The 23,169-nt window shown below is 39.2% G+C and overlaps 1 protein-coding gene across 7 annotated transcripts in view; it reads left to right on the top strand.

Moving 5' to 3' along the window:
* Positions 1–23,169, top strand: part of EFCAB11 (EF-hand calcium binding domain 11) — a 168,036-nt gene that overhangs the window by 58,211 nt on the left and 86,656 nt on the right. Inside the window, exon 6 of one of the 7 annotated variants that reach the window (XR_013396479.1) lies at positions 5,870–6,018. The exons of 5 other annotated variants lie outside the window; for them this stretch is intronic. Coding sequence is in view for 1 of the 2 variants with exons in the window: in XM_077941607.1 (XP_077797733.1) it covers positions 12,513–12,588 (76 nt within the window). In the remaining variant the exon portion in view is untranslated. Of the gene's footprint in view, positions 1–5,869; positions 6,019–12,512; positions 12,611–23,169 lie in introns of those variants that run through there. One more of the 7 variants, XM_077941607.1, reaches the window with a different exon arrangement.

Raw genomic sequence — 23,169 nt, 5'->3', positions numbered from 1 at the left:
GTACCACTGCACCTCAGCCTGGATGACAGAGTGATACTTTGCCCTCCTAAAAAAGAAAGAAAGAGAGGCAATGCGAGGCCAGGCGAGGCGGGGCAGGGCGGGGCAGGGCAGGGCGGAAAAGAGGCCAGGCACAGTGGCTCACACCTGTAATCCCAGCGCTTTGGGAGGCGAGGTGGGTGGATGACTTGACGTCAGCAGTTCAAGACTAGCCTGGTCAACATGGCGAGACCCTGTCTCTACCAAAAATACAAAAATTAGCCACACGTGGTGGCGCCGGCCTGTAGTCCCAGCTACTTAGGAGGGTGAGGCAGGAGAATCGCTTGAACCTGGCAGATGGAGGTTGCAGTGAGCTGAGATTGTGCCACTGCATTCCAGCCTGTTCAACAGAGCGAGACCCTGTCTCAAAAAGAAAAAAAAAAACAGCAACACAAAAACGAGAAAAAGAAAATCACATCATGATTTTGCTAATTCTTCGTAAGACTGGTTTCTTATAGGGTCATACATAGATTTTCACCATAAAAAGAGCCTCAAAGAGCATATGGTACAGTCCCTTATTTTACACATGCGAAGTTAAATGACCAATGCAAGGTCTCACACCTTGGTGGGGGTGAATGTGGGCATGGAATAGGATTAGGACCCAGAATTCTTGGCCCTGGCACAAGGTGTTTTCCACTATGATGGATTATAGAATAATAATGTTATTCTTTATTTTTATAAAGTTGGTGTGCATTTCTAGATTTCCTTAGGTTTCACAGAAACATAGGTTTCAGTGCTTTTAGCTTTTTGGTGATGACATCGTTTTAGTTTCTTAGTACTGAAGGAACTGTTTATCATACTTGCTTAAATTAGCTTTATGGAAATAATGTATACTGTTTTCCTTCCTTATTTTCAACCGTATTTACATGCTAGTCTTTCCAACAGGTTGTATAAATAAGTTAAATGTTATGGTAAATTATTCCAAAATGGCATATTAAGTTTGCATAAATTAAAACTATGGTGCAATACTATGAATCAAATTGTAACTAGATGTAAATTTGTAAATGTGTGTAGTTAATTTTTTAAATATAATTTTTCCATGCACGACTGCTTTATTTAAGTTAGTGTGTTTAACAATAAAATTAGTGCGTTCAACTCAAGAACTACAATATTACCATTAACTCACATATACCGGTGCACTCCTCCATCCTATCTTCCTGCATTTTTCCATAGGAACCAGTATCCTGAAGTGTTGATTATTCCCATGCTTTAAAAATACACACACGTGGTTGGGCGTGGTGGCTCACGCCTATAATCTCAGTACTTTGGGAGGCCGAGGTGGGCGGATCACAAGGTCAGGAGATCGAGACCATCTGGCTAACACAGTGAAACCCTGTCTCTACTAAAAATAGAAAAATTTAGCTGGGCGTGGTGATGTGCGCCTGTCGTCCCAGCTACTCAGGAGGCTGAGACAGGAGAACTGCTTGAACCCTGGAGGTGGAGGTTGCAGTGAGCCAAGATCATGCCACGGCACTCCAGCCTAGGTGACAGAACAAGACTCCGTCTCAAAAAAAAAAAAAAAAAAAGCACATATACATATTTTTCCTATATGTTTCTCTAATGTTTAATCTTCCTTGTTTTTAAACTTCGTAAAAAACAATGTCAAATGTATATAGTCTTTGTGACTTGCTTTTTTTCACTCAATAGTGTTTCTAATATTTATCCTTGTTTTATGTATAATTCACTCATTTAAAATCTGTTTAGCGGCTGGGCACAGTGGTTCACGCCTATAATACTAGCACCTTGAGAGGCCAAGGTGGGAGGACCTGTCGAGGCCAGGAGTTCAAGACTCTCCGAGCAGTAAGCAAGACCCCGTCTCTATAAAAAATACAAAATAAAAATTATCCAGGTGTGGTGGCACATACCTATAGCCCTAGCTAATGGGGAGGCTGAGGTGGGAGGATCACTTGGGCCCAGGAATTCAAGGCTGCAGGAGTTCGAGGCTGCAGGAGTTTGAGGCTGCAGTGAGCTATGCTTGTGCCACTCACTGCTCTCTAGCCTGGGTGACAGAGTAAAATCCTGTCTCTAAAAAAATAAAATAGTATAGCATTCCACTGTATGGATTTACCACAGTTTGTCTATTCTTTGGTTGATGGGCATTTAGTTTTCTTTTCTCCAATTTTGTTTCCTTTTTCTCTTCTTATTAATACTGTATGAACACGTTTGTATCATAACTCTTAGTGCCCATGTGCAAATGCTTCTCTGGATATGTACTTAGGAATGGAATTGCTAGGTTGTAAGGTACACAAATGTTTACTTACATAGTGCTGGAATGTCATAATGCCAAATGATATTTTCAATAATTCATATCAATTTACATTCCCACCAACAGTATATTCTGTTGATGGGCATCCTCTCCAACTCTTGCCAGACTTATTTTTTTTTTCTTTCTTTCTTTCTTTGAGACGGAGTCTCGCTCTGTCGCCCAGGCTGGAGTGCAGTGGCTCGATGTCGGTTCACTGCAAGCTCCGCCTCCTGGGTTCACGCCATTCTCCTGCCTCAGCCTCCCGGGTAGCTGGGACTACAGGCGCCCGCCACCACGCCTGGCTAATTTTTTGTATTTTTAGTAGAGATGAGGTTTCACTGTGTTAGCCAGGATGGTCTCGATCTCCTGACCTCGTGTTCCGCCCACCTCAGCCTCCCAAAGTGCTGGGATTACAGGCGTGAGCCACCGCGCCCACCCGACCGCCAGACTTCTTAATCTTTCCCCGTTGAGTGGGTTTAATATCTCATTGTCGGCTTGATTTGTGTTACCCTGATTAGTGATGAGTTCTCTCTCTTATCTCTTCACGTTTACTAGTCTTCTCTGTGACATACCTGTTCACGGTTTTGACCCATTTTTCGATTGCATTTTCTGTTTATGTGAATGTGTTCTTTATATATGTTCTCAGTACAAATATTCGGTCTAGTTAACAAATATCTTCTCCCAGCTTGTGGCTTGTCTTTTCACTTTCTTCAAGTGTCTTTTGAGACATAAGTAAAATTTAGTTTGGTTAAATTTATGAATCTTTGTCATAGTTAGAGGGCTTGTGTCCTGTTTAAGAAACCCTTCATTACCCCCAAAGTCAGAGACCTATTACCTATATTTTCTTCATAAAATTTAAGGTTTGGCTCTTGAATATTAAATCTGTAATTCTTCTAGAATTGATTCATGAGTATGGCGTGTGTGAGAACCCAGTGTCACCTTTTCCATATGGACAATCAGTATTTTCCCCTCTGTTTACTGAATGTGCCCTCTTTTCTCTGCTGTTCTGCTTTGCTGCCTCTGCTCCTGTGTTTTCTATCCTGTTTCATTGGTCATTTAATCTGTCTCTGCACCAGTTTCTCACTGTCCTCATAAAATCTTAACACTGGTAGGGCAAGTCTCCCTCCTTACTTTTCGTCTTTAGCAGTGTATTGATTATTTCCAGCTCTTTGTTTTCTCATAATAATTCCAGAAACTAACTTGTTAAGAACCAAAAACTTCGTTCACATTTTGATTAACATTTACTTTACAGATGAATTTCTGGAGAGTTGACATCTCAATAATATTGTCTTCCTATCCATAAATATGATATATTTTTCATTGGGTATTCTTGAAAGCCTTTCAGAAAATTCTTATAATTTCATCACACTACTATCACTATCATTATCACAATGGTTTTCACTTATACTGTATTTCTTATATGCCAAGCCCCATTCTATTTGTATCCAGTCTTTACAGCAGTCTTTTGAGGTAGATCCTATTATTATGAGATATTGCACATAGGAAACTGAGGCACAGAGAGGTTAACAACTTACTGTAGATCACACAGCTAGTTAATAGCAGAGGCAAGATTCTAACCCAAGGTGCCTAGATATAAAGTTCATACTTTTAATTACTACTCTATATTGCACACAGCTTTTTTTCTTCTTTTATTGGATTTCTTCCTACATATTTTATAGTTTTTGTTGCTATTATAAATGGTAGCTTTTGAAAATTATGTTTTTTAAATTACCTGTAGAAACAATAGAAACGAAATTGCTTTTTGTATGTTAATCTTCTAGCTAATAACCTTGCTAACTTTGTAGATTTTTAAGGATCCACAAAGATAATGATATCAGTGGAAAATAGTAATTCTTTCTTCCTTTCCAATCCTTGTATCATTTATTTCTTTTTGCTGACATATGCACTGGCTAGGACTTACAGGGGTGATAGTGTCTTGTTCTGAAACTCAAAGGGAAAGATTTCAATATTTTATCAGTTAATTTGATCATAGCTGTAGGGGTTAGATCCTTTCTCAGATTAAAGAATTTCTCATCTGGTCTAGTTTATCATGAGTTTTTTAAAAATCAAGAATTGATGAGAACACATGGACTCTGGGAGGGGAACACCACACACTGGGGCCTGTCAGGGGGTGGGGGACAAGGGGAGGGAGAGCATTAGGACAAATACCTAATGCATGTGGGGCTTAAAACCTAGATGACAGATTGATAGGTGCAGCAAACCACCATGGCACTTGTATACCTATGTAACAAACCTGCACATTCCACACATGTATCCCAGAACTTAAATTTAAAAAAAAATCAAGGCTGGGCATGGTGGCTCACACCAGTAATCCCAGAACTTTGGGAGGCCAAGGCAGGCAGATCACGAGGTCAGGAGATCAAGACCATCCTGGCTAACATGGTGAAACCCCGTCTCTACTAAAAATACAAAAATTAAGCCGGGTGTGGTGGTGGGCACAGGAGAATGGCGTGAACCTGGGAGGCGGAGCTTGCAGTGAGCCGAGATCACGCCACTGCACTCTAGCCTGGGCGACGGAGTGAGAATCCGTCTCAAAAAAAAAAAAAAAAATCAAGAATTGGCATTAAATTTCACTATATGCCTTTTCTGTATCGAGATGTTATTTTTTGAAATTCATTAATGTAATGAATAACATGTCTGTATATATATGTATAGTTTTAATATCAGTTCATCTTTTACATTTTTGATATAAACCCAATTGTACTATCCTATTAGCTTTTTAATGCACAGTTGGATTCAGTTTGCTAATATTTTACTTAGGGTGGTGTGTGTGTGCGGGCGTGCTTGTGTGTGTATCTAAAATGAGTGTCTAAAATGGAGGTGTAATTTTACTTTCTTGCTTTGTTTCATTTCAAGGTTATATTGGCCTCATACAGTGAATTAGGGAGAATTTCCTGTTCTTATATTTGGTACAGATTTTGCTATTTTAATGTAAATAGAATATTGCCTTGGAAAGTTTATAACCTTAATTATAAACATATATAATCAGAAACCTCTTGCTTTTGACAATACATTGTTTTCTGCTACTTTGAAAAACTCTAATTTCTACCATGGTACCTCAAGCTCTTAAGTATTTTTAATGAATTAAAAGTACAAAGGTATTAAAAGGTTATAACCAAACATTTATTAAAATCCCCTATGTTACATTTTATAGTTTTGTATTCCCTGAAGTCACTTCAAGTTATTTATTTTTAAACATAGAACATCTAGTCGAAGTCTATTTATGTCTGCTTCTGCTGGTTCTTGCTCATGGTGACTAGTTTCCTTGTAAACTTGTTTGTATTCAACTTTCTGGAGCTCACCGACCTTGAAAAATAATTTATGGAGAATTCACGAGCCCAGTTTGAAATCAGAGTGGTTTATGTGTTTTTGCCAGGCTCCTTGGAGCACCATCAGTACAGGACTATATTAAAACAGATCCACAGATAGAAGTTTCTATACTCACTCAAGGTATGTTTAGACCCAGGATCCCAGGGAGTCTCCTAGTGAGGGTCAATCAACACTCATAACTTCTCAGGAGTGAATTATCGTTTTTTTATTTCATTTTTCTCTTACTCCTTTGCTCAGCAACAGGGAAACTTTCATGTAGTCCTTTGGATTTCACCTTAATGTGGGAAAGTTATCCTGTGAGATGATCCAAATTGGGAAAGTCCTGTATCTTCACTTCTGACCTCGTCCCCACATGAGGCTACCAGACCGCAACCCCAGTGCATGATGTGAGTGAATGCCTTCGGGGCAAAGGTGGCTTTGGGATGCCAACTTTCTTTCCACTAACCTATTTGGGTTCAAGCTAGCCTCAAGAATTTGGCCTGCCAGCTCTTTTTAATTCTTTAGTCCTTTTAAGGTGGTTTTGTTTTAGTGTCTTATCCAGCATCTTTAGTTTTTTTCATTGGGGGGTTGATCTGAGTATCCAAAAACAGAAACTCATGTGAATTCTTAAATACTTTGTTTCCCAAACTTTTCCTTCTAAATTCTGCTTTCCAAATATTGATTTATTAGGTAGACCATAAGATTTGATAAGTGTTAGAAAAGAGTATCCGCTTATTTGTAAGAGATATAGAAAATATATAAAATTAGTAATGCATTTCTAAAGCTTAGTAGTTCTGGCATTTTAGCTTTACTTTATCTTCTATTGCTGTTTAAAGAATATGACTGAGTATTTCTGACCTTTTATTGCTCTTATATTGAATATCATTTAGAGGTTGTAAGCTAAGTATTTATTTTCATATAACCTAAAACCATAGTATTAGGAAATACTGATATAATTTAGTGATCATGTCCTTGAAGCTTAACATTTTTATTGCATTCATTATTTATGAGAAGAAATCATGCAGTGTTTCTGTTTTTATCAAGGTATTGTATCTAAAAATCACTTTTCTTGAACTTGAATTCAATATTTATTAAAGTGCATTTTATAGCACTTACACCTACGACAAAATAATTGATTAACTGTGTCCAAGTGTGTTGATGGGTCCTCAAGGGCCAACGCTAGATTCGATGATTCACTAGAAGGACTTCCAAGACTCCACCTACAGTCATATTCAGGGCTATGATTTATTACAGTGAAAGGATTCTATGCAAAATCAGCACAGGGAAGGGTACATGGGGTGAAGTCCAGGGGAAATCAGCTGCCAGTTTCCCACTGTTCCCTTCCAGTGGAGTCACAGAGAACACAATTCCCCAGCAGTAAGCTGTGACCACACATGTAAAATATGCCAACCAGGGAAGCTCAGTAGAGACTCAGTGCCCAGGGTCTAATTGTGGGCTGATCACATTGGCGTCTCTGCCTGGCGTGTGCCAAAATTTCAGACTCGCAGAAGGAAAGCAGGTTTTCAATGGGAGCCATATGTTTGCACAAACAGTTTTAAGCACAGTGATCAACTCTTCCCAGTTAATGGTGGTAGGAACCTTCCTGAAATCCAAGTTCCCAGAGGCCAGTCAAGGGCCAGGCTTGTAAGCAGAATTGCAGTCAGGTCTGCTGTGTTAACTTTTTTCTACACGTGGAGCTATGGCTAAAGTTTTTTTAAGCACTTATCATTTGGCAAGCACTGTTCTAAGCCCTTTACTCATTTCATCCTCACAATCACCGTTTCAAAAGATGGGGAACTGAGGGATAGAGAAGTTAAAAAATTTGTCTCATATTTCACAGCTAGAAAGTAGTAAAACAGGATTCAAAGTAAGTCTTTGAATCCATGATTTTATCCAATACTTTATTTGGGTTTTTTTGAAAATTACTTTCATTTTGTCTCACCTCACGAATAAGATGTTCCATACATTTCCTTAAAATGGTGATTAAAATAAATTGTCAGAAAAGGAAGAAGTTGTCTTCATACAACCTCTTTTAATCTTCAGTGTTGTTTCATGGCTCTTAATTTTCAGATTTGAAAAATCATTCTAATTATTATTCAGATCCTTCCTGATCTCATAGGCTTTTCTCTGCCTCTGTGTTTCTTCTGGGTTGGAGAATTTGAATTGTTTTTTTCCATTTGTCTGGTCCTTGACCACTGATTTACTGCCATGGTTCTTTCTATGTTTCCCTTTGGTATTTTCTGAAATTTAGCTATTAGAACTGCAAACAGAGAAAGTATCACAGCGCCATGGTTTTATAAACAAAGACAGGACAACTGTCTTAGTCCATTTGGGCTGCTATAATAAAAATACCATAAACTGGGTGGCTTATAAACAACAGAAATTTTTTTCTGGCACTTTTGTAGGCCAGGAAGTCCAAGAGCAAGGAGCTGGCAAATCTGGAGTCTGGGGAGGGCCCACTTTCTGGTTCACAGATGGTACCTTTTAAATGTGTCCTTGATATAGTTTGGACATTTGTTCCCACCCAAATCTCCTGTTGAATTGTAATCCCCAATGCTGGAGGTGGGGCCTGGTGGGAGGTGTCTGCATCATGGGGGCAGATCCCTGGTGCTGTCTTCATGATGGTGAGTTCTTGTGAGATTTGGTCATTTAAAAGTGTATAGCACCTCCCCCACTCCAACTCTTGTTCCTGCTCTGGCCATGTGACATGCCTGCTCCCACTTTACCTTCTGCCATGATTGTAAGCTTCCTGAGCTTCCCCAGAAGCCAAGCAGATGCCAACGCTATGCTTCCTGTAAAGCCTGCACAACCGTGAGCCAACTAAACCTCTTGTCTTTATAAATGACCTAAGCTCAGGTATTTCTTTATAGCAATGCAAGAACAGCCTACTACAGTCCTCATATGGTGAAAGGAGAGAACTCTAGTCTCTTCAGCCCCTTATAAGGCCACCAATCCCATTAATGGGGGTTCTAATTACCTCCCAAAGGCCCCACCTCCAGCCATCATGTTTGTGATTAGGTTTTAACATATGCATTTGGGGCAGGCACAAATATTCAGACCATAGCAACAGCATTTTCTGTTTTATTTCCTTCTTTGTAATTCTCATCATTGTATTGGCCATATTATCTACCTCAGTATGTTGGACAGTGACTTAAGGGGGTGGCCTTTAAATGCTCCTAGAGGGCCATCTGGGATATAGCTGATAACTAAGAGCTTGCCTCTCTGCAAGTATACTTTAGATTATTTTTTTAGAATTGAAATGAGAAGATTCACTATTTGCTATATCCATTCCCAAGAAAATATAGCTTCAAGAAAAATGCGAGTGTTAACACATGTGCTGAAATATGATACAGATGTTTAATGTCTTACTGTAATATTATTTTACCGTTTGTAGTCACCTGCTTTTTTGATCCCTGCCTAAGTTTGCTTTCTTTATTCCGTAGCACCTGTTCCCAGGAATATATTTACAGTGTGTTGTCTTTTCTAAATGGTTGGTACATATGTAAGAAAAAGGTTGACTTTTACTGGTTTCTTTCAGTAAATACCTTAAGGATTCCTTGTTATTTATTTTCAGTGTTACTTTATTTCAATTTAATACCCGAATACTGTTTTTACTTAAATACCACATAAGGAGTCATGCTATATGACCTAGGCATGACACTTACTTAAATGTTTATGGATAGGAAACAAGTTATTTCTAGTTTTACTTTTTAAAAAGAATTCCAAAACTTCAAACTACACATGATAAATGGCCCTGTATTTCCATAGGCTTAGAAAGTTTATGTCTAATTTATTACGCCCATGTGATCATGTGTATCTAGTTGTTTGCTACCTTCTATTTCAGATCTTTGCATTTGTAGTTCCCTATTTAAACATCACATCATCACAGAGGCCTTTCCTATCCAAAGTGACTTCATTCCATCTCCCATCCCCAGTAAATCTCTGCTGCCTGGTTTTATGTCATTCATAGCACTTAGCAAATCTCAGAGAAGATTTTTTGGTTTTGTTTGCTTATTGTCTGTCTGTCATGCTTGACTATAAAGCTTCATGAGAGTAGTGATGTTGTCTGTTCTTTCTTGAATACCTCTGGATGTTCAGGTTAGTCCATAGCACATGTTGAATGAATCAATGAATTTATTAAAGACTATAGAAAACAATCTGTTTATATTAGATATGATATTTGATCTTTGTTAATTCAAACCTATGAGATTTTCTGTGGGTTGTTTAGGACGTGGGGAAGGTATCCAGACTAACCTTAGGTTTAGGTTATAATAATTAGCTAACTAAAAAGTTAACAATGGATATATTTAATCTCTTAGCCTCATTAAATTTTCTGATTCTTTGGGCTGTCTCTGAGAATTGTGTGTCTGCTGTAAATTATCAGAACTACAATAAACCAGGAGTCTTTCCAAATTTAAAGATACTAAATATATACCTTGATCTCTTTGTGTCCATTGGAAATATTTTAAACATAGAAAAGTATAGAGAATAATACGGTGGAACACTTGCATTTCAGCCACTTCTCTTTATCTCGTCTTAATATTTGTCATATTTGCCTCAGTGTTTGGTCAAAAACCAGTCTTGATATTTTTAAGATATCATTAATACTTAAATCAGTAGATTTTGAGTAAAGCAGATCACTTTCTATAATGTGAGAGGGTCTCATCTAATTAGTTGAATGCCTTAAGAGAAAACATGTAGGTCCCCTGGGGAGGAAGCAGTTCTGCCCACAGGTTGCCTTCAGATTTGAGGCTGCAACATTAACACTTCCCTTGACTCTCTGTGATGTTGCATTGGTCTGTTTGTCTATCTTTGTGCCAATATCACACTCTCTTTATTATATAACTTTGTAATCTTGATGTCTGGCAGTATAAGTCCTAGAGCTTTGTGTTTTCTTCAGAATTAGCTTGGCTATTTTTAGCCCATTGTGTTTTAAAATAAATTTTAGAGTCAGCTTTTCAATTTCCACCAAAAAAAAAGAAAGAAAGAAAGAAAAAAACAAGAAGCCAACTTCATACCCAAAAGTTGCTGTTTTCTTTCTTTCCTTTCTTCCTTCCTTCCTTCCTTTCTTTCTTTCTTTCTTTCTTTCTTTCTTTCTTTCTTTCTTTCTCTTTCTTTCTCTTTCTTTCTTTCTTTCTTTCTTTCTTTCTTTCTTTCTTTCTTTCTTTCCCTCCCTCCTTCCTTCCTTCCTTCCTTCCTTCCTTCCTTCCTTCCTTCCTTCCTTCCTTCCTTTCCTTCCTTCCTTCCTTTCCTTCCTTCCTTCTGTCTTTTTCTGTCTTTCTTTCTGTCTTTCTTTCTGTCTTTCTGTCTTTCTTGTCTTTCTTGTCTTTCTTTTCTTTCTTTGTCAGAGTCTTACTCTGTCACCCAGGCTGGAGTGCAGTGGTGCGATCTCGGCTCACTGCAACCTCCACCTCCCAGGTTCAAGCGATTCTCCTCCCTCAGCCTCCTGAGTAGCTGGGACTACAGGCGCCTGCCACCATGCCTGGCTAATTTTTTTATATTTTTAGTAGAGATGGGGTTTCACCGTGTTAGCCAGGATTGTCTTGATCTCCTGATCTCATGATCCACCTGCCTTAGCCTCTCAGAGTGCTGGGATTACAGGCATGGTGAGCCATCATGCCCGCTGGCTGGATTTTTAATTGAATTTATATTGAATCTTTAGATTAGATCAATTTGGGGAGAATTGACAATGCCAAAATGTTTAAGTCTTCCAATGCCCATAAAAACAAAAGTATATCCTTTTGTTTTTAAAGGTCTTCTTTAACTTTTCTTACTGTTTTGTAGTTTTAATGTAAAAGTTTTATGCATGTTTTGTCAGATGATTCTGAGATATTTGGTTTTTATGTAGTTATATAGATTTTTAAATTTTATTTTCTACTTATTTAGATATACAATTGATTTTTATATGCTGGTCTTACACCAGCAGCATGACTGAATGTCTTAGTCTAGTCCGTCTGTTATAACAGAATACCATAGACTGGACGGCTTAAACAACAGAAATTTATTTTCTCACAGTTCTTAAGACTGAGAAGTCTGCGGTCAGGTGCCAGCATGGTCTGGTTCTGGTGAGGAGGCTCCTCCTGGCTTGCAGATGGCTGCCTTCCTGGCTGTGTGCTTCTGGGTCCTTTCCTGGACAGCTGCACGGACTAGAGGATCTCTTGCTCTTCTTATAAGGGCACTAATCCCTTATGATGGTCCCATTCTCATGACCTAATTACTTCCCAAAGACACCACCTCCAAATACTGTCACATTGTGGTTGAGGGATTCGACGCAGAATTGAGAGCAGGAGTGGGCACACACATTCAGTACATAATACTAAGTTAACTTATTAATTCTAATACTTTGTCTTAGTAATTGTAATAGTATATGTTTTATATTTTATTGGCATGCAATCATGTCATCTTCAAATAATAGTAGCTTTATTTCTTCTTTTCCAATTCTTATGTCATCGATTTCTTTTTCTTCTCTTACTACATCAGCTAGGGTCTCCCACATAGTCATAAATAAAAGTTATACGTGCAGGTATCCTGTTTCTTCCCCATCTTTGTGGGGGGAGGGGAAAACTTTAGTATTTCACGTTAACTATGGAATATGCAATAGGTTTTTGTGTTTTGTTATGTTTTTAGGGGATAAATAACCTTTATTAGATTAAGGGAGCTCCTGCTTTGCTAAGAAATTTTATCATGAATAGATACTGACTTTTATTAAATGCTTTTTCTTCTCATGTTGCCATGATCATATTTTTCTCCTTTACCCTGTTAATGTGATGATGATATGCAGTAGACTAATAGTAGAAATAGAACTATTGTACCATTAGTAAATGTGAGGCTTAGAGGACATACAATTGTATAATTTTTTTTGTTAGGGGCATTTAAAAATTATTGTTTTCTTATTTTTCAGAAACAGAGTCTCCCTCTGTTGCCCAGGTTGGAGTGCAGTGGTGAAATCATGGCTCACTATAGCCTCAAACTCCTAGGCTCAAGCAATCTTCCCACTTCAGCCTCTGGAGTAGCTGGGACTATGGGCGTGTGCTACTATGCCCAGTTAATTTTTTGAAACTTTTTAAGAGATGAGGTCCCAGGCTGGTCTTGAACTCCTGGCCTCAAACAGTCTCCCATCTCCGTCTCCTGAGTAGCTGGATTGCAGATGCAAGCCACTGTACCTGACTATATGGACATTATTTGTAGTAGATTCCACAATGCTGTTCAATTTGTCTATGTCTAACAGGTACTTGGGAAGAATAATTAAATGAACAGAGGAGAGTGGTTTAGAAGTGACGGGTGACTTGGCATTTGTGTCCAAATAAAAAGTAAATGTACATTTGGCCCTCCATATCAGCAAGTTCCATATCTGTGGATTCAACCTACTGAGGACAGAAAATATTTTTTTTAAGTTGCATTTACACTGAACATATACAGACTTTTTTTCTTTGTCATTATTTGCTAAACAATATGGTATAACAACTGTTTACATGCCATTTACAATGTATTAGGCGTTATGAATAGTCTAGAGATGATTCAGTATACAAGAGGATGTGCTTAGGTTATATACAAATACTACAGTATTATATAGTAAAGACTTAAGCATCTATGCATTTCAGTATTCATGGGAGGTCCTGGAACCAGTCCTTCATGGATACCAAGGGATGACTATATTTATGTATTCAGTCACCTTTTGACAAAGTTTAATGGCAGTGTTTCTTTTGTGAGTCTGAACAAATATTCAAGAAACTACAAAACATTCCTCTAATATCAGTTTCTTTTCTTCTTTTTTTTTTTTTTTTTTTTTTTTTTTTGAGACGGAGTCTCGCTCTGTCGCCCGGGCTGGAGTACAGTGGCCGGATCTCAGCTCACTGCAAGCTCCGCCTCCCGGGTTTACGCCATTCTCCTGCCTCAGCCTCCCGAGTAGCTGGGACTACAGGCGCCCGCCACCTCGCCCGGCTAGTTTTTTGTATTTTTTTTAGTAGAGACGGGGTTTCACTGTGTTAGCCAGGATGGTCTCAATTTCCTGACCTCGTGATCCGCCCGTCTCGGCCTCCCAAAGTGCTGGGATTACAGGCTTGAGCCACCGCGCCCGGCCTAGTTTCTTTTCTTCTAAGATGTACTAGAATATTATGTTAAGGTGACTATCTTAGTCAATTTGTGTTGCTTTAAAGGAATACCTGAAGCTGGATAATTTATCATGTAAAAGGTTATTTGGCTAAAAATTTTGATGGCTGGAAAGTTCAAGATTGGGTGTTTTGCATCTGGTAAGGCCTCAGACTTCTTCCACTCATGGTGGAAGGCACGGGGAGCCGGCATGTGCAGAGATCACATGCCAAGAGAGGAAGCAAAAGAAAGAGTCGGGAGGCGCCAGACTCTTCTTAACGACCAGCTCTGGTGGGAACTAATAGAGAAACAACTCAGTCACCCCCAAGAGAGAACATTCATCTGTTCATGAGGGTTCCACCCCCAGGACCCAAACACCTCCCGCTAGGCCTCACCTTTAACACTGGGATCAAATTTCAGCCTGAGGTTTGAGAGGACAAGCATCCAAACCACAGCGGTAGCTGTAGGACTTTTTACCTCTGCCTTCTTTAAATTGTGTATTATATGTATCTGAGCCACAGACTGAGAGGTGGGTCGAACATTCACTCAGGCTTTTCTTGTTCCTAAGAACGGTGAAAATTCAAAGAAGGTACACTCTGTCGGAAATTGGTATTTCCCACCATTGCTTACATAAATCTTAAACAACCTTACTTTCAGGTGAGTAGATGAGTGAATGGATAGAGAGAGAAAAAGAGAGAGAGTGAGAGAAGTCATGGAAACTTGCTGTAGGTTTTTCACCCGGATGAAATGAAACATCACAGATGGTTTCTCACAGATGATCTCTTTGGCTTCCTTTCATGGGGCTTTCTCCCAGGGCAGTGCATTCTTTGTCAGTGGTGGGGAAAGAGTCAAAGTCACTATATCAAAATGATCAGTATTCTATAACATATTTGAATTTAGACCATCTCAACATATGCCCCACATACATTTCCCATTGTGCTTCACCCTTAACAGAAACAAATAATAAGACAAGGTAGTATTTGAACCTCTCAATGAAGAGTTTATAATGCATCGAATAAAGGCTTCATAGATACCAGTATTTTATTTGTCCCTCTTGGCACCCAGGAAGTTTTTCAGCACTCAGGCAATGCATGTTAGATCAGAAATGTGCCTTTCTTTTGTAAAGTAGAAAAAAGGTGCTTGAAAGGGGAAGTGGGATTAGAAAACCAGATCGCTCCACACAGGTGCTCTTGAGCAAGCTAGTTTTTGTAAGGATTATAAATAGAAGTCGAAGTTCTGGTAATTGATTATAGTAATACTCCCATGCTTGTGTAACCCTAGGCGTCCATGCTTCTGTGTGTAATGCTACTGATCTTGGTTGTAGACCGAGGTTTGAAATTATCTTTGTTCAAGTGCGTGCACATATTCAACTTCATACCTTTAATGAGGGAAAATTTAAGACAAGTAAAATTTAGAACAGATTTTGTACAGTTGATAGTAGAATTAAAAAATACTTTAGTTCCAGGCCAGGCGCAGTGGCTCATGCCTGTAATCCCAGCACTTTGGGAGGCCGAGGTGGGGAGATCACCTGAGGTCAGGAGTTTGAGACCAACCTGGCCAGCATAGTGAAACCCCGCCTCTACTAAAAATACAAAAATTAACCGGGCATCTTGGTGCATATCTGTAATCCCACCTACTCGGGAGGCTGAGGCAGGAGAATTGCTTGAACCTGGGAGTCAGAGTTTGCAGTGAGCCAAGATCATGCCACTGCAGATCGTGCCACTGCACTCCAGCCTGGGTGACAAAGAAAAAACAGATATATATATATATATATGTTCCAAGTCATAAAGTAGACCAAAAATATAAGTAGCTCTGAAAATAGTTTAGATAAAACTTTTTATTGATGGGTAGAGAGTGGATTGTGAAGAAACTGAGATTTTTGTATATCTCTAAATACTGGGGTTGATGAAGAGCTCAGTTATTCAGCCTTTCACTTCTTCTTTTAACAAGGATTTATTGAGGCACCTGTTACTTGCTTACACTGAGCTAGGCAGTGGGGATATGGTGTGAAGTAGACAGTTTTGTTCTGTAACATTAAATGGCAAAACAGTAACAAGTAAACTAAACCAGTGATAACCATATAATCACCAATTGTTCTAAATGCAGAATAAATAAATAGGGTAATAAGAATGGAGAGTAGTTGGGACAGTCACCTTAGGGCACCTGTGGAGACCACAGGAGACAGTGACATGTATGTTTGTGATTTCTGTGGTACCACCCATCAGTGGACCTGATGGACTATGGTTCTGACTTCTGTCCTTTCCCCATTTTATAGATGGGGAAGATGAGATGCAGAAGCACAGTAACTTTCCATGTGCGTGTAGGCATCTGTGTAAGTGGTTAAGTAAGAATTCAAACCCAGGTGGTCTGACTCCAGAGCTTGTATTTTTAACCACTATGCTATACTGTCCCACAAGTAATATTCGTTTCATATTAGTGAAATAAGATAGATAAGTACCAAGCAGACTAACCCCAAAGCCTTCTCTTAACAGCTACACTAACTACCTCTCAAGAAGTCATAGAGTTTATAGACTGACACAGCTGGTGTGTTTTTATCTTTTTTTTTTTTCTGTGAAGTAATTAGTAATTATTTTTTCCATTTTATTTCGATTTCATTATTTTTCAACTAATTGTAAACCACCTTCAAAAGAAAAGAAAAACGGAAGTGAAGGATCTCAGTTTAGTGAAGTGAAGGATCAATTTGAAATATTCTTAAGACTCTTTTAATGTAATAACTTGAGCATCTTCATCTGCCTATGCAGTCCAGTATTCGGGAGAATGCAGTTCGTCTTAGTCTGTTTGAGCTGCTATAATAAAACTTCATAGACTGGGTAGCTTATAAACAACAGAGTTTTATTTCTCACACTTCTGGAGGCTGGGAAGTCCAAGATCAGGGCACTGGCAAATTCAATGTCTGGTTAGGGCCTGTTCCCTGGTTTGTAGAATGGTGTCTTACATGGTGGAAAGGAGCAAGGGAGTGCTCTGGGGCCTCTTGGTCACCAGTCCCATTCACGGAGGCTCTTCCCCATGACTTACTCTTATGAAGGCCCCACCTCCTAATACCATCACATTGGTGATTAGGTTTCAACATATGAATTTTAGGGAGACACAAATGTTCAGAACATAGCAGAGTCATACAGTAAATACTAAGAAAGGTATACTCACAACATTTAGAATAAATGGAAACTGAAAAACTATTAATAGGCCAAATCTTAAAAGAGCATATACTAATGCTAACATGTGTACCCATACATATATTTGGCTTTTCTGATAGAGCAGGTTTGTTCTGGAGAGTTTATACACAATGAATTTTGCTAAAAGTTTTCTGTAACATCCCTGTGTTGTAATAGGGGAAGAAGCATCACTTCTCTTTTTATAATTAGAAAATGCAGGTTTATAAGGTGATACTCAGAGTGAGTCAAGCTGAATATTGGGTAATCTTGAATCATAAACCCTTCTATACCCTCCTTAAAAAATTATTGTCTCCATGAAAAGTAACAGGAAGAAGAGTCTATATGAGCTCAGCAGTGCAAATTAGCCTACAAATTAACTTGGTTTGGCAAAAGTAAAGTGTGCTCTTAGTCTTCTTCAAAAATACTTATTCAGACATATGTAAAAGAAAATTATGGTATATGTTTGTAGGTAATTTAAATATTTGAGGGGTTTTTTTGTTCTTTCTTTTTTTTTTTTTTTTGGGCGGGGTGGCATGTTTATGTTTTTTTGTGTAGGTTACCATAGCCAGATGAATTAAATGCATTGTAACTCATTGAAAAATAGAACAAATTTAAATTGAATAAGAAATGTGGTTTTATAGGATTATAGCATAGTTACTATTATCACTAACATAAAGAAGTGTCAGGAAGAGAACAATAACACCTGCTATGATACTGAAAGGAATGAACATCTGGAATAGCAAAAGTGATAAAAGGAAAATAATACGAAATGACCTAAATTTCATAAAAGGTATCTTTCTCATGTCTTTAAATACAAAAGAAGGAAGTAGGATCGAGTACACTAAAAAGAAAAATAGTCATATGATATAAGAGTTTGTCCACCAGAGCTTAACAAAAACAGTGGAGAACAGAAAAAATTGGGCTAAATATTGAATACAATAGCTGTTTAGTAATGATCAGAGGACAGGGAGTGGGGGGATCATGTCTTGGCAAAAGAAAGGTCAAAAGGGCAGAAAGTACATTTTGGGTTAATTCAAACAAGGTAAAGTAATAGAAGAAAAGAATACCAAGTAGACAATGTTTTAAGATAATGAAATGTATAGCCTAATGTTATGCACATTGCTTAGCAACAAGCAATTTTAAAAAAGAATGAAAAAGGAACTATGGAAAAGAAGAAAGAGACATGTGTCTTGTAAAGCAATCAGATACAAGATGAAAATGAGAAGAGCCGAGAAAGAAAGTGAATTTAGACCTCAAAGAAGTTTGAGATAAATGACCCACATTTGTTATTGTCTCTTAAGTCAGTTATTTTAAAAAGTTAGATACTGAATTATAATAATCATTAAAATAACTGCCCAAAGTAGAGATATTGATTGCTGTGTAAAATGTACTCCATATTCTTTATATATAAAGCTGTGAAGATATATTTAGACATTCATATAATTTAATATTTTGAGAAAATATATTTTAATACAGTATGATAAAACAAATCTATAAAAATGATTTAAATGTGATTTAGAAGGGCATTTGGAGATGATTTTCATCTTTTATTTTCTTGTTTTGGATAGGGATTGTTGCTTTATACAACTCTAATACTTCGTTGTAAATATTTAAATAGTGGGCAGCATCTGACCTGTTTGTAAAGTTCAGAAGTACCTTTATATAAATAATAGCTTCTAAAGGCCAGTAGACGCATTTAAAAATAAGCAAGTAAATTAATTCATCCCATACCTGGCAGTTAAAATAGAATGCATTTCCATTATTTGGCTTTAGATTTGACCTTGTAAAAACGGAAAGCAATACAAACCCCATATACCACAACTACCACAGGGGTCATCTAATGAAAGGATTGTTGTCACAAAACATTGCTCAGATCATCTTTTAGTATGTCCCATCTGCAAGCTAGAATTTTTCTCCTAGTCATCTGTCTTTTGAAATCATGGAATCTCAAGCCTTGTTTTTTCCCCATCCATTTGAGAAAATGACCAGCGTTCTGTAGCGTTGGAAAGAAGGTACAGATTTAATAACAAACATGAAAACAATTGAGCAGAAGTGGAAATAATCAAGCTTTTATTATTGAGTTTTGGTACTTACATATCATTACTCATGATAAAGCTTCACAGTGCTTCTGCCAATCAGAGTTCTTACTGCTCAGTGTTTTGAGGTTGAGAATGGTAAATTGAAGTATGCAGTGCCTCTCAGAATAGTTATCCAATGTCTTAATATATAAAGGGGTGCCTTTTGAGATACTCCGATTTGTATTTAGGATTTACCCATTGCTAAAGCTGAATGCTTTTAATTAAAACAGTAGATCCAAACAACTGCCAAACCCTTTCATGGAGTAAAATACCATATTTTAGTAAATCTGAGACACCATTGATTCTAGGGGCACCATCATATTATGTACCACTAATGACAGAAAAAAAGTGGTAAAGGCAGAAAAAGTTCTGCCTGTTAAACTGTGACACACTGCTAAGATACCAACAATTGCAAGATGCTTTGCAATTTTATAAATTTTAAATTGTGGAAAATGGTGTTAGAGAAGCAATGACATAAGATCATGTGCACCTTCGCTACTTTGTTCTGAATTCTCTTTAGATTTCTTAAACCCAATACTAATCCTATCCAGTGTATTCTGTCTTTTTAGAATCTCTTCTTGGCCCCATTACCCGATTTCACTGCATGTAACCTTGACTTCACTCAAAAATACTTTTGGTTGGCCGGGTGCGGTGGTTCATGCCTGTAATCCCAGCACTTTGGGAGGCCAAGGCAGGTGGATCACAAAGTCAGGAGTTCAAGACCAGCCTGACCAACATGGTGAAACCCTGTCTCTACTAAAAATACAAAATTTAGCCAGGTGTGGTGGCACGTGCCTATAATCCCAGCTACTCAGGAGGCTGAGGTAGGAGAATCACTTGAACCTGGGAGGCAGAGGTTGCAGTGAGCCGAGATTGCGCCACTGCATTCCAGCCTGGGCGACAGATCGAGACTCTGTCTCAAAAAATAATAATAATGATAATAATAATAATATTTTTGGTCATCTACTCTCAGAGTAGATAGTACTCTGACTGTCTCAGTCAAACATCCCTCTCTGACCTATCCTAGCCTTACGAGAGGATGTAGACATTAACTGTGGATAGTCCGTGGGCTCATTCTTGCCTTGTAAGCAGGATGTAGGCATCAGTTCATGAAGACCTGGTTCTACAGCCATTGTAGAGCTTCCCCATTCAGTGTTGGCTGGACTTCTACCCGGTGCCTGGCATGGCGCAGGTGCTCTAGGTTACAGCACTGAACAAGACATGTCCTGCAGGCAAGGAACTTGCAGTCTGGTGGGAAAGTAGATGCATAAACGGGGATTGGAATTCACTTAACTTTAGCTGTGACAGGCAGGGCTGCCAAGAGGTAAAGTTTCTCTTCACCTCTTCCTTGATTTACTATCCCCCCTCTTTTTTTCCCGTGACCCCCAACTTAACCTTTCATAATGTCAAACAAATGTAATCTGCCTTGCATTGCACAGAAGCCTATCAAGAATTCTCTACAAATGGACTATCTGAACCCATGCGCATGTTGTTTTGTTTTTTTACTTTTTATAAAATACATCTCACATACATAATCATGTGCATATTTTGAATAGAAATTGCCCCAGTCCTAATCAGCTACCCAAATGGGAGTAGGAATAACTCATTGTAATGATGATGTTTGACCCTGTCTTAGAGATAGCATGTCCAAGAGGCCCAGCACCTTCTGACCTTAGGATATGACCTAAATACAGCCTCATCTGTTTAATGGAACCATCTTCTCCTCCTCCTCTTTTTCTCCCTCCTCCTCAACCACCACCACCACAGATGCTAGTAATAGAACCCATTCTGGGCCCTGCCTTCTCTTTAGCTCTATCTCAGCCAAGCTTCTGGGAAAAGTAGTCTACTTGTTGTTTTCATTTCCCCATAGTCTCTACTTCTGAACTCAGTACAGTGTGCCTGTCACTTCTACCAGCTCCACTGAAATAATTTTGCTGTGCTCACCAACAATCTCCCTGTTGCCAGATGTAACCTTCACCCTTCAGTCTTTGAACCCTTTTCAACACTCAAACTAATGACCTCCTTGAGATGTCCTTTTCCATTGACATCTGACACTGCTGTCTCCTGGGTTGGGTCCGACCTTTAACAGCCAATCCTTCCACTTTCCCTTGGTAAATGGCACTCTGCCTGCATGCCCTTTCCAATTTTCTCTTCCTTACCAGTATACTTTCTCTGGGAGATTTCACTCACAGGCTCCACTCTCACATGGAGGGCTCCCAGTTCCATTCCCTTAGCTCAGCCTGGTTTTCTCAGTGTCTCATCCCCATCTTCAACTCCTACTGAACCTCTTTCTCTGGGTATCCCCACTGACCCCTCAAACTCCACATATTCTAAACAGATTATATTACCTTTAACCTGCTGATCCTTCTTTTTTGTGTAACTTTTCTTGGTTCATGATGTCACCATTTACCCAGTTACCCATATCAGGAACCTCTAAGTCAACCTCTTTTCTTGACCACTTGTAACCAACTGGTCACCAAATTCTGTCTCATCTACAACCCAGACCTGCCTCCGTTTTTTTCCACCTCAACATTCTTGACTAATGCTATCTTAGTTGGCTGAAACAAAGTACCTCAACTGTGTGGCTATATGGTTTAGCTGTGTCCCCACCCAAATCTCATCTTGAATTGTAGGTCCATAATCCACATGTGTCATGGGAGGGACCCGGTGAGAGGTAACTGAATCATGGGGGCAGATTTTTCAAGTGCTATTCTTGTGATAGTGAATAAGTCTCATGAGATCCAATGGTCTTTATAAAAGGGCAGTTCCCCTGCATGGCAGTTCTTAGTTGGTGGAGTAATTTGTCTGTTTAATTCTGATAATGAATGAGACTCTGGCATGCTAACTAGTTACATGACCCCCAAGCAGTCAACATCCCCCAACTTCTTAGAGGGACAAGTGGCATTCAGCCACCTGAGATTCAGCAATAACAGGTCTGTGATGCCCTTAGATGTCCAGGGCTACACATGTGCTACACTGACTGGTGGCATTTTGCCCCTGTCCCAGAGATCTGTGGAACTTTTAACTTGAGAGAGATGATTTAGGGTATCTGGCGGAAGAAATTTCTAAGCAGCAAAGCATTCAGGAGGTGACTTGAGTACTTTTAAAAGCATTCCGTTTTATTCATTCACAAAGGTATGGTTTGGAATTGGAACTTATATTTAAAAGGGAAGCAGAGCTTAAAAATTTGGAAATTTGCAGCCTGACAATGCAATAGAAAAGAAAAACCCATTTTCTAGGAAGAAATGCATGCTGGTTGCAGAAATTTGCATAAATAACGAGGAGCCAAATGTTAATCACCAAGACAATGGGGAAAATGTTTTCCGGCATGTCAGAGACCTTTATGCCAGCCCCTCCCATACAGGCCCAGAGGCCCAGGAGGAAAAAATGGTTTTGTGGGCTGGGCCCAGGACCTTGCTTCTTTGTGCAGTCTCAGGATTTGGTGCCCTGCCTCCCAGCCATGGCTAAAACGGGCCAATATACTTCTCAAACCATTGCTTCAGAGGGTGTAAGCCCCAGGCATTGGAGGCTTACATGTAGTGTTGGGCCTGTGGGTACACAGAAGTCAAGAATCAAGGTTTGGGAACCTCTGCCTAGATTTCAGAGGATGTATGGAAATGCCTGGATGTCCAGGCACAGGTGTGCTGCAGGGATGGAGCCCTCATGGAGAACCTCTGCTAGGGCCATGCAGAAGGGAAATGTGGGGTTGGAGCCTCCACGCAGAGTCTCCACTGGGACTAGTGGAGCTGTGAGAAAAGGGCCACCATCCTCCAGACCCCAGAATGGTAGACCCATTAACAGCTTGGATTATGTACCTGGAAAAGCCACAAACACTCAATGCCAGCCGTGAAAGCCACCAGGAGGAGAACTATAGCCTCCAAAACCACAGGGCCAAGCTTCCCAAGGCTGTAGGAACCCACCTCTTGCATCAGCATGTCCTGGATGTGAGACATGGAGTCAAAGGAGATCATTTTGGAGTTTTAAGATTTGACTGCCCCACTGATTTAGGAGTTGCATGGGGCCTGTAGCCCCTTTGTTTTGGCCAATTTCTCCCATTTGGAATGAGTGTATTTATCCAATGCCTGTACCCCCATTATATGTAGGAAGTAACTAACTTGCTTTTGATTTTACAGGCTCCTAGGCTGAAGGGACTTGCCTTGTCTCAGATGAGACTTTGAACTGTGGACTTTTGAGTTAATGATGAAATTGGTCAAGACTT

This window comes from Macaca mulatta, chromosome 7 (genome assembly GCF_049350105.2).
Source record: "Macaca mulatta isolate MMU2019108-1 chromosome 7, T2T-MMU8v2.0, whole genome shotgun sequence".
Lineage (NCBI taxonomy): Eukaryota > Metazoa > Chordata > Mammalia > Primates > Cercopithecidae > Macaca > Macaca mulatta.
This window is presented reverse-complemented; position numbering and strand designations above follow the sequence as displayed.